This window comes from Aythya marila, assembly GCF_965140915.1.
Source record: "Aythya marila genome assembly, chromosome: 3".
Lineage (NCBI taxonomy): Eukaryota > Metazoa > Chordata > Aves > Anseriformes > Anatidae > Aythya > Aythya marila.
In genome coordinates, this window is record NC_139044.1 from 50385240 (window position 1) to 50397514 (window position 12275).

Below are 12275 nucleotides of genomic sequence, written 5' to 3' on the forward strand. Positions count from 1 at the left end.
AGAAGTTTTCTTCCCAATGTAGCGTACTGCAATAAGCACATGTGAGTAGTTGGAAAAAAAAACAGACATTATTTCTGTAACTTACGGACTCTTAGATAAAATATATGATGGATGATTAAAGACATTGAAAATACACACACTTCCCTCTTAAAATGAAATAAACTTTATTATCAGGTATTTAATGAGGCTTATTTAAGTCTACTTTTATTTATTTGAGGATTTTTGTCATCTCTGGAAACATTCTTCCACATGTTCACCAAGGTGATTTGAGGAAGTGTCCAACAGTCCTGGTTACATAGGTGAAAAGCTCTGTCAGTTCATAAGAGTATGTAAGCGTCCTGGTTTCTTTTGAATGTTTATACACCATACACCTGCTGGGAATATGGCTTTAAACTGACATGGGGTTAGAGGTCTAAGAAGTCTAAGAACTTTTACTTTTGAGGTTATTATTGTGGGTGCATCGTAACTATTTTGCAGCATTCTGATTGCGCTTATTTGTCTGTGCACTGTCACACCGAGTGTGCTAATAGTGCATGCCTGGCTTTGGGGCTGAAGGCACCACCTGTAAATGCCATTTTACTGCGGGCTGAGCCTCCTGCTCAGGCATTCCTGCTGCAGCTGGGTGGCTGCAGGCCCATGTCCTGAGCCACATCTCTACAAGCTTTCCTCCAGAGGTGATAACTGATGGTCCGGTTTGTTTTACTTGACTGATCTGAGTCACGAATAATTGCCGTCAGCGACACACCATGACTGAGGGGGGAACACCAACCACCACCTGCGCCACTCAGGGCACAGTCCAGGAACGCGACCTACTAATGAAGGCAAAACAAAGGCCGGGCACAAGCCGGCAGCCCCCAGACGCTGCGTGCCGCTACCGGCGCCACTCGGGGGAGGCTGTGAGGAAGCGCGGCCGGTAACGGCCACCACCGCCGCCCCCTGCTCCCTGCTCCCTGCCCAGAGGCGGCGCGGGGCTCCCGTCCCCGCTGCCCCGCCGCCGCCGCCCTGACGGCCCCGTCCCCATCCCCATCGCCCCCAGCACCCCGGTGCTCGCTCCCTTCGCCGCGGCGCTGCGGGGGGAGCGGGCACCGCCACATCCGGGTGCCGGCCCTGTGGGGACGCATGCGCGGCCACTGCGAGCCCTGGCACCGCTCCTCCTCCTCCTCCTCCTCCTCCTCCTCCTCCTGCTGCTGCTGCTGCTGCCGCCGCCGCTGCCCCCCCGGGGCGCTGCGCTGCGCTGCGCTTCCGCGTTGTCAGGCAAGGGGGAGCGACCGCGAGGCGGCCCGAGGAGGAGGAGGGAGAAGGAGGAGGAGGAGGGCTGGGGGAGGAGGAGGGCTGAGGGAGGCTGGTGGCTGCGGGGGCGGGCGGCGGCAGCAGCCGGGAGAAGCCCCGCCGGTGACTGGCTGGCGGCACACGCAGCTCAGCTCCGAGGGGGCGGAGGGAGGGAGGGGAGGGCGCTGCGAGGCGGCGGGGGGGGCCGAGCAGGGACTGCGGCGGCGGGCGGGGGGCCGGGTGGCACCATGTGAGGCGGCTGCGCGGCCGGGCGCGGAGGCTGCGGGCGGCTCGGCGGCCGGGAGGACGGGGTGGGACGGGCCGGGGCGGGCCGTGAGCCCCCTGCGGGCGGGGCCGGGCCGGGCAGGGCAGCGGCAGCGGCAGCAGCAGCACAGCACGGGCTGACCGGGCGCCGTTTGCTTGGCTCCAGCCGCCGGGCCCCGATGAGGAGCGGCGCTGCGCTGCCGGACTAACGCGTCGCCCTCCCGCGGGGGCTCGTCTGCCGCCGGCGGGGCGGGGGGAGCGGGCGGAGCGGGCGGCGGCGGCGCTCCCCGCTCGGCTCTGCCTCGGCGCCGCCGCGAGCCATGAGGAAATTTAACATCAGGAAGGTGCTGGACGGCCTGACGGCGGTCTCGTCCGCCGCCTCGGCGTCGTCCGCCGCGCAGCAGCAGCAGGCGGGCAACCGGGAGAGCGAGATCCAGGAGACGCTCCAGTCCGAGCACTTCCAGCTCTGCAAGGTGAACGCCCCGGGGGGACGGGGGGGAGAAGCAGCGGGGCTGCGGGGTGCCCGCGAGCAGCTTGGCCGGAGACTCGCAGGGCTCGATGCCCACGGGGTGCGCCCGGGCTTCGTGGGGAGAGCGGGGTGGAGGATGGAGGGAGGGCTGGGGGAGGGAGGGAGGGAGGGAGGGAGGGATGCCCGGCGGCATCGCGGCCTTCAGCGGGAGCTGGCGGGCCCCGAGGAGCGGGGTTTGGGGCGCTGCGTGCCGGGGAACGCGGCTGCCCGCTGCCTTTGCGCCTGGAGGGGGCCGGAGACGTTCGTGGTGCTGTGGCTGCAGTGTGTTGCCAAGTCGCCGGGGCTGCTGTTGCAAAGGTTCTCCAGAGACGGAGGAAAAGTTCCCCTTTTTTTTTTTTTTTTTTTTTTTTTTTTCATTTGCTTGCGTGTGATACAATAACTGCAGTTAGTGCCCGTACGCTTTTGGAAAATGATGCAGCGAATTAATCCGCCAGCTGTACCTAGAGGAATACAAACTGATTTGAATATCAATACCCATTTTTATCTTTACAATGCACCCGTGGCCTAGCTTGATATGGCTGAGCTTGTTTGTGGATTCGCCTCCTTGTTTTATCTAGTATTGCAGGTGTTCCTGCCACTTTTACAAGTTGCTCATGAAGGACACGGCGAAGAGCAGGGCTATTGCTGCTTAGATTTTATTCACAGTGAAATACCGAGAGTTGTGAGCTATGCCTGCAACTTCACTGAAGTAAAAGGAGTCTATCAGAAGTTCGCTATGAGGTCCTAAAATAACCCTGAGTTAAACTAAAGGTTTTGCAGTTGAAAAGCCAGTGTTTGTGTGGCTTACGTTGCATACGTCTATAGTAGAAGTCAGAATAGATAATGCTTTTATTCTTGATTCTGATTAATTGCAGCCTGAGAAGTGTAATGGGGTTGTTGCGTGGTTGATTAGCCAAGACTAATTTGGTAATCAGAAACCCAGATGTGCCAACTGCTTCGTATTAAGAAAGAATCCCTTGGTTAAGGAGGCTTGGTTTGTTTTTATGGCATGTTTTCTATTTGTCTGTTTTCAGTAGCATTTATTTGTTTGTTTTGAGGGGAAGCAGAGGTTGAGAGAGATGCTCTGTGGAGGTTGGGTTGATTATTTATTGTTGTTTTTTTTTGTAAAGGTGATGAGAGAGTTTGCACTGTCATGTGGGGCCTGTTGGAGTGAAATTGAAGAAGCTCTGACAAGCAGGTGTAGCAATTTGTAACAGTTCTAACAACAAGTCTGGCTTTGTTGCCAAACTTCCTAGGAACATCACAGGTTTTAATGGGTTAGTGCCATTCTTAAGGCTAAAATAGGAGTATTCAGAGGATGACATGGATGGAAAAAAAAAAGCCATGTTGATACAGTCTTTGTACAGAAATAATGCAACATTCACATTAAGTTTTAGTAAGTATGACTGTCATTTGGTGATCAAGGGTGAATGACTGGACCAACTTAAAAAAAAATCTTTTATAATTGGTGAATATAGGACAGCTGTTATTCTCAATCTGTGGGTTCCTTTCTTAATTGTGATTAATGCTGAATCCTATTCCCTAACATATGATATTGATTCTGTTTATTTTTGGTCTGCTGCTTGTCCCATCATTACTACGATGCTCTGACTTGTTAGACTGTGCGCCATGGTTTCCCCTATCAACCTTCAGCCCTGGCATTTGATCCTGTTCAGAAAATACTGGCCATCGGGACTCAGACTGGAGCATTAAGGCTGTATCCTTTCCTATTCTGAAAAGGAAATTAGCGTACCTCACACAAGTCATGTTTTGATTCAGCTGCTGGAGCCTTTCAGGTGTGGTGGGAACCAGGTATGCAGAAGGGGGGGAAAAATCTCTGTTTTCTGGTGGTGGGTGGCCTGGCTGTTCTGCTTGTTGTGTGTCAGTTCAGGTTGTGTTAATGCTATGAGGTATGGCTGCTTAGTCCCCCTTATCTGCAGTTAATATATACATTTTGTAGAGGATTACCTACACGCTGACAAATTAGAAGCACAGTCAGCTGCTATAAAAAAAAAGACCTGTCTGAGGGTCTGTTTCATTTTCTGCTATAACCCCTGGAATTATAAAACTCCATGCTACTTGTATTTATTTATTTTATTTTTTTTTTTTGTGTCTTGCTCTTGAGAGAAATGTTGTAATATTGTAGATCTTCTTACTACTGTATTGCCAAAAGGTAGTTTCAGGTGGGGACGTTAAAGGGTGTGGGAACAGTATTTCACTAATAGTTTGTAACTGACAGAGATGAGCAGATTAAATTCATGGAATAAACCAACAGTAACCCCCCTTCTTCATGTTCAATAAAAAGTGAACTGTCCATATGCTCAAAGCCATATGGTACCACATCCGTACTGTACCACCCAAGCCACATAATAACATATGTGTTTAAACTTTTATTTTAAAAGAAGGTGCCCTGTAGATCCTTTAATCCACACTAACATTACCTAAACCTTACTTTGCAACAGAGTAGAATGAGTTGATTTCTCTCTTGTCCTGGAATTGTCTGAATTCTGAGAATTTTTGGAGAAGGCTTAGCAATCTTGCTAGAAAAATCGAGTTAATTCTCTTTCAACTGCAGGTAAATGTCATCATTCTCTTTCCTTTGTTAACTATGTTACTCTACAAGTGGACATTTTGTTTCCTTCTGTAACATCAGTGTTCTGTCTAAGGTTAACTGTCTTTAAAAGGTTGTCTTTGACAAGTGGAGAAGTTCGAACTTCAGTATTGAAGAAGAGGTTGAACTGAAGTAACTTGTATGAAAGGAATATTTCTTGTCACTTATCTTTGACTACACCCGTGAATTGCTTTCTAAATAATCAGGAGAAGCCTAGCAGGATTGCAAGGGAAGCATCGGTTGCTGTGAGAGGAAGCAGTAACATGAACAGAAAATGTTTCCTAAGGGAAGAAGTTTCATGCTGAGACCGAAACATTTGTGTTCCACTAACTTAGCCAGGGTCAGCATCTATCTCAGTGCTGACTTTCAGTCTTGGAAGAACTGTTTTAAAGCCCTCCATTTAGCCTGATGGGTTAGCCCAGTAACCCAACAGCGCTGCAGAGGTTGTATCTCCTGTGATTACTTGCTTTTGGGTAGGGATAGGTGCAGGCAGAGGGGATAGATTCAGATACACTGTAAATGTAAAACCAGGTTCACTTTCTGCCTAGTGAAACCTAGGAAGACTACTCTTGGGAAGGAGTGGAACTTGCAAGAGCTGTTTATTTCACCCTACTGCTAATGGACAAAAACTGAACCTCAAAGTTATTGGTAACTATAGGATATCTTACCTGCTGAGGCTTTTACTAATGATAAATTACGTGCAAGGATTCATTGCATGTAATCTAAGCCACGCTCTCTTTAGAGCTGCAGAAGTGTGTCTTAATTGAAATGAGGTGTGAACTAGGAAGACTGAGAGCGAATAAAGAGGTATTCATTGAGATCTAAATTCTAAGTGTAAGGAAAGTCAATCCTTATTTTCCTCTTCTGTTGTGAGGATATAGAAGTAAAGGAAGGATAATGCTTTCTTCCTTCATTGTCTACTGGCGGATGGGAGTTGAGTATTAGTGTTTTTCTTTAGTCTTCAAGTATGGATGCAGCTTGTCAGGCTTTCAGTTCCTTTCTATTGTAAATAGGTGATCTGAGTAATTGCAAAGCAATGGGGTGTTTTGGTTTTTTGAAAGGGTATTAAAGATAAAATGCTCATAAGAAATGTAGTAACCTGGTTTAAATTTAATTTATGTACTAGTGAATACTATAGCCCTGATTTACTTACAGCAATTTATGAGCTAGTCCCTTCTTAGAACATGTTCTCTGCATTTGAGCAGTTTTCAATTCAGTTATTTTAACTTCAGTGTTGTCTATAAAAGGGTAATGTGAGCAGGAATGTTCTCAGTCATGCTCCCATCTCGTTCTTAATTTTGAGGACTCTGTAAACAGTGGAAGAAAAAATGCATTGCAATGCACAAATACTGCTATCTCTACTATTGGTACAGTTACATGTTACAGTAGAACTAAAGCTTTTTCTGAAGAACCAGAATTTGTCAACAGAAATACAACGGGAGTTCACTGATTTAGTATATTTATCAATTAGAGGCAAATAAAGACAAAATAGCATCAACATGATATTAAGCTCTGAGTCCACAATGTAATTGTGAAAATGGAAATACCGAAGTACAGGTTGCATGTTTCTCTAATCAGATTGTTAACAAAGTACTAATTCAATTTCCAATGTTTGTCCCTATCCTAAGCTTGACCAGTTAAAATCAGAAGAGCACTGTGGAGTTGGTGAGTTAGCATGCAAGAGATAGAATGTCACCATTTCATTCCCATGACCAGCAGTTGGTTCTAGACCTTGCAGTTTTAAGAGGGAGAGGAGTCCATAAAGTAGTAGAAAGAAACTTTTTTTTATACGAAAGTCACTGAAGTGGTAGTTTAGTAGTATTCACTAGCTTAATTTGAGCTGCTTATAGCTTGTATCCTGCCCCCACCCCCTTTTAAAACAACAAACAAATCAACAATGAAAAAAAACAACTTACTGTGTATTGGGAGAAGTTACAAAGTGTGTACATGTATAGCTTAATAGAATACAAACCTGGAGAGGTGTCAGATCCTGGACCTTCTGCACTTGACATAGAACAGCCAGGTGGCGTGAACATCCTCCCTGACATTAGGACCTGTTGAAAATAATTGAGCAGTTTGATTTTGTGTTCTGTATTTCAGGAGAAATTGAGTGATGCGATAGGAACAAGAGTAGAAGTGCACTTTGGAGCAGCATTAAAAACTTGAATTTGCTTATCTTGTCCATACTCGCAATTATCCACTCGCTGTGATCCAGCTGTTCCTCTGTGTTCATTGTGTTGATCGAAGGATGCTCATTCTAGCTGTTTGAGGTGTCTTGAGTCTTGCCTGGTGGCCTGGCCTTCATGTGTGGCGTTTCTACCTCAGGCTTACTGCAGTGTTGGATGCTCGTGAATGTATTCCCCACAAGGAACAATTTTCTCACTATTTATACATGTCAAATTTCAACAGCAGCATAAGCTTCTGGGGACCTCACCTGTCACTGCAGGCCAGTCTCATCAGCTTCTCCGTAAGCCATTTAGCTGTTGTTACAAGTGTTGCTATCACCTTCTGGTCTCCTGTCCCAGATGTGTTGGATATAAAGCTGTAAGATGTTCATCTATCTTTTGTTTCTTTCCTGAGCATACATCAACCGTTACAACAGGACACACAGTCCAGAATTTTAAGGAAGTTTCCTGCCTAACAACCATCTGTGCTTTACTTTCCCAGCACATACCAAAACCTTCTAATGAGTTGGGTGTATGTACTTAAGGTCTTACTTACCTGCATGGCTCAATGGGGCAGACTCTCTGTTCCTTGATATCCTGATGGCTTGCAGTGTCACGGGTAATGGTGCTGCTTCTGTGCTCTTGTTTACTCTCACTCTTCCACTTGAAAGTCCCTCTAGGAGTCAAATGTGACCTGACTGCAATGGCATTTGTGCAGTGAAGAGGTTTGATAAACATGAAAAACACTTTTTCAGGATTTGTTGGGACTTGGAACGATGTTTCCTGAAAACTTTGTAACTAGTTGTACAGAGCCCAGGCCTTAAAAACAAACAGGGAAGCTCAGCTGACTGTGATTGGAGGTAGGATAAGCTTTGAGGCGAGAGCAGATAATTTGAAGGAAACTTGCTGCCTGCTGTTTAACTATTCTGTCTTAAACAAGGTAGTTCAGTTCTCTGTGCCTTAATTTCTCTATAGCAAAACCAGGACAGTAGATCGAGTAAGTCACATTTTAATTGTCTGCCAACATGAATACAGCATTTCTACTGGTGCTTCACGTCTTTAATAAACATTCATTTGGAGCTTGCAGCTCAGCTTCTCTCATGACTAAGAGTCTGAAAAGACCATTTCCATGAGAACTTCTTGAAAAGGAAGGGGATACCCATACAGTAAATGTTATGCCTTCCACACAGATCAAATTGGCCATGAGTCTTTATTTCCAAGCAGAATAGGTTCTTTACTTAAAGAGTGTTTTTTCCTGTTGCAATCTCTGTTCACAGGAAGGAGAAAAATTAGGTTGTTTGTCATTCTGTCATTAAATAACTGAAGATCCCAATCATTCTGAATGTCAGCATCTGTTCATTTCCCCCCATTCTTTTCAGCAGTAAAAGAAGTCTCTTACGTAAGCAAATGGCTGAAGTTTTCATATATCTGAGGCATATAAAACTTACTTTCTGTGACTTCCATTCTCTGGCCTTTGTGAGAAGATCTCACAACTGTAATTCTTTGATCAAAATAGCTCAAAGCCTGGATGTGCGGTTCCTTGCAGCTTCTGATGAAATGTTTGTTACAGCATCTGAATAGTTCTTCTGTGGATGTGTACCATAAAATTCAAGCAAATCAGTGAAGTCTCTAAAGTTCTAACAAATTTCTATGTTAAACTTGTGACATTATATCCATTAACAATACTTTTTTTTCATTTGCATTGTTCAAACTACAGAAGGTAGTCTGATTATTTCCCCCTCATACTGAAATATCAACAGGAGTTGTTTTTTTGTTTGTTTTGAAGTAGCTGAATACCTGCTCTTTCTTCTGTCAGAAGGGCAGCAGGGAGATGAGTGGAGTTCTTTTTGCAGTATTCAAAGCGAAGACTTCAGTTTTTCAGACCAGGCATCTAACTGTGAAGTTGGCAGTGCTTCAAGTGAGAGACTGGATCAGATAAATTTGAGAGGTTGTGTCCAACCTAAATGATTCTGTGATTCTACTAAACTCAAACTAAACTAATGTTTTTCGGAGTGTCAGGTTTTTGGCATGTGGATGTTGTAAGAGAATGGTTTCAATCCGTGCCCACATTCTTCTGGACTTTGAACAAATGTTTCTGTTTGAAGAAGAGTGCATCAGTAAAGCTTCTAAAAAATATTGCAGTACTGTCATGCCAGAGCAACTCTGTGATTACCTATTAATGAGAAAATGTTTTTTGGATACCTCACCACCCAATTCACATAGAGGAGGAGTGTTTTTTTTAAAGTACTTTGGTTTTAGCATACATTAATCTTATCACATTTTCATTTCTTTAAACGTTACCACATTTCTTATCACATCTTTCAGCACTTAGTTCACATGAATATCATCAGCTCTCATACAGCTTGCTTTTAATGGGGGGAAAAAAAATTCCCATCCCCTAAATGAAGAAAATCAATCAACCTTTGGATACACTGGAGTGAAATATGGTCAAAACGATGGTATGGTGTGATGTGTAACTCTTAGAAATGCAAAGAATTATAGAGAGTTAGTCCTACAGAGAGAAAGCTTTGACTGAATTCTTCACAATGTATAGGGTGGTTTACTTTTAAAATTTATAGTTATTCGTGCTGGGAGACTTACTGATACTTAAAGTAAGAAAACTGCGTCATCCGTTTGAAGTATTATCTCATCTTGTAATTCTGAACAAGAGCTTGCAGTGATCACTGTTGTTCATAAATACCTGAAGTATAATTGTGTTAAATCTCATACTATAGTTTATGAAAATGAATTTTATAATGAAAACTTTTCATCCCTGTTGTAGCTATATTACTGACAAAGTGGAAACCTAATGGACGTAGCCTTGCAACCTGAAACTTGCTGGGTCATAGTGAGCTTGGGGAAGGGAATATCTTCTGGAAAACAAGTGAAGTTTTCGAGGCTGCAGGCTTTGCTGTAGCACCAGCAGGGTCTGTTTCCTCGGATCTTCTAGCTGTCTGTGAAATGCTGAGGTGATGCAGTTTTGTGATCTGATGGTTTTTTGTCCTCACAGCACTGAACCAGAATTTTAGGGTAAAATGTAACAGGGAATTAGACAGCTGGGACCCAGCTTAGGCTTTCAGGTTTCTGGTACAGTGCCCAACTCTTAATTCGACATTTTACTGGATTTGTTCTTTCTCAGTCGCTGTGGAAGGGCTTTTAGAACTGAAATAGCATTATTGCTGCAGGAGAAGAAATGAGCAGTTTTGGTAGTCATGGCTGGAATAACAGAAGTGGCTCATGATTTGAGATGTGATAAAGCTTGAAAGCACAATTTAAGATCGTAAGCCCTTTCTAACAAAACTTCCTGTTTGTCAAAAATGTTGTAACTGCATTAGATTTCTTTTAAGTGTCCAGCACATCTGTGTTTTTTAAAAAGAATTCACAAGGTAAAGCTAAATGTTCTTATGGAGTGCCTTTATCACAGAATGGTTTGGGTTGGGTGATCCTTGGTTAAAGACCACCCAGTTCCAACCCCGCTGCTGTGGGCAGGGACACCTCCCACCAGACCAGGTTGCTCACAGCCCCATCCAGCCTGGCTTTGAACACTTCCAGGGATGGGGCATCCACAGCTTCTCTGGGCAGCCTGTTCCAGTGCATCACCACCCTCCGAGTGAAGAATTTCTTCCTTATATCTCATCTAAATCTCCCTTCTTTTAGTTTAAAGCTGTTACTCCTTGTCCTATCACTACGCTGCCTGATAAGGAGCACCTCTCCTGCTTTCTTGTACGGCCCCCTTTAGGCACCAGAAGGCTGCTATAATTTCTCCCCAGAACCTTCTATTCTCCAGGGTGAACAACCCCAGCTCCCTCAGCCTGTCGTCATAGGAGAGGTGCTCTTGGTCGTCTTTGTGACCCTCTGGACTTGTTCTAATACTTCCATGTCCTTGTGCTGGGGGCTGAACACAGGACTCCAGGTGGCATCTCACAAGAGCAGAGTAGAGGGAGCAATCACCTCCCTTGCCCTGCTGGCCACACTGCTTTTGATGCAGCCCAGGATAAGGTTGACTTTCTGGGCTGCTACTGCATACTGTTGGTTCATGTTGAGCTTCTCATCAACCAGCAACCTCAGATCCTTTTCCTCAAGGCTGCTCTCAATCCATTCTCTCCCCAGTCTGTGTTTGTGCTCAGGATTGCCCTAACCCAGGTACAGGACCTTGCACTTGGCCTTGTTGAACCTCATGAGGTTCACCCAGGCCTGCCTATCAAGCCTGTCCAGCTCTTTCCAGATGGCATCCCTTCCCTCCAGCATGTTGACGACACCTCACAACCTAGTGTCATCAGCAAACTTGCTGAGGGTGCACTCAATTTCACTGTCCGTGTCACTGACAAAGATGTTAAACAGTGCTGGTTCCATTACTGACCCCTGAGGAGCACCACTCATTGTTCTTTGATTGTGACCATCCAGCTAATTAAAGTGACCAGAAGTGCCCTCAGTTACTACTTTATATGCATCTTCTTGCTCTTCTAGAACATCTGTTTCTTGATTTTTTTTATTTTTTTTTTCCTGTGTTGTTTAGTGCTTTTGGAACAGTAAAAAAAAAAAAAAAAAAAAAAAAAAGGCATTTTTTATCAGGGTTCCTGTAGAACATTTGTTTATATAGGGTAGTCTTTGTAGCACTTCAGTGAAAGAACAGAATCAAACCTGCAAATTGTTATGTGCCTGTTTGAAGTTAAACAATACCGGAAAACTTGAATTTTAGGAACATTGTCCTTAATCTTAGTTGTCTGGTAATGGTTTTGCATTTGGGGGAAAAAACAAACAAACAAACAAAAAAACTTCTCAGTTCTGAGAGAGTAAATGTTGCAGTAAGTCTTTAATCCCCTGGGTCTTCTCTTTTCTTCTTGCTATTCCTGATTTGACCCGTCCTGGAGTGCACCGTTGAAATGATCATGCTAATTTATTTGAAAAATGCTGATTCTTAGACCTGCAAAGTACATCTGGTTAAGTAAACAAGACTCTAATTCTCCAGAGATCTAGTTCTTTGACACACAGAGTATTTATTTGTGTGCTGACCTGAGAAAAAAGTTTATGGTACTCATGAATGAAGACTGTGTATGAGAGTGCATTGCTTACCGCTTTTTTGCCAGTACACTTCCATCAACTCTTACAGTTATCTTATTTTACTGAACTTAAGTTTGAGTTGTAGTATTGAAATTGACACTTGAGTGCTAATCAGGGCTATGCCTTGGCATAGGCTCTTAGTATTCAGCTGGTGGTACTTACGTGACCTTTTGTGTCAACACTTCTGTTGTAGGCACTTGATAATAATAATACAGCTTGTGTTTATCAAAGAGAACACTAAGTTACTACTGGTGTTGACTTCCAGTGCAAATACACGTAAAGCTCTAACAATGCAATTCAAAGTACTGGCAGTGATATTTGCACCACTAAATTTAGGCAGAGTGTAAAATGAGTCTTAGAAATAGCTACAAGTGAAATATTCACTAATGAGGATTGT

General features: G+C 44.5%; 1 protein-coding gene across 8 annotated transcripts in view; it reads left to right on the forward strand.

The window, feature by feature from the left end:
* Positions 1-1154: 1154 nt before the first annotated feature.
* STXBP5 (syntaxin binding protein 5) overlaps positions 1155-12275 on the forward strand; it is a 112686-nt gene continuing 101565 nt past the window's right edge. For 7 of the 8 annotated variants that reach the window (XM_082755834.1, XM_082755837.1, XM_082755838.1 and 4 more), the window contains exons 1-2: positions 1652-2006; positions 3661-3758. In XM_082755834.1, the coding sequence (XP_082611960.1) occupies positions 1854-2006; positions 3661-3758 (251 nt within the window). In that variant the 5' untranslated portion in view covers positions 1652-1853. Of the gene's footprint in view, positions 1255-1651; positions 2007-3660; positions 3759-12275 lie in introns of those variants that run through there. The other variant, XM_082755835.1, reaches the window with a different exon arrangement.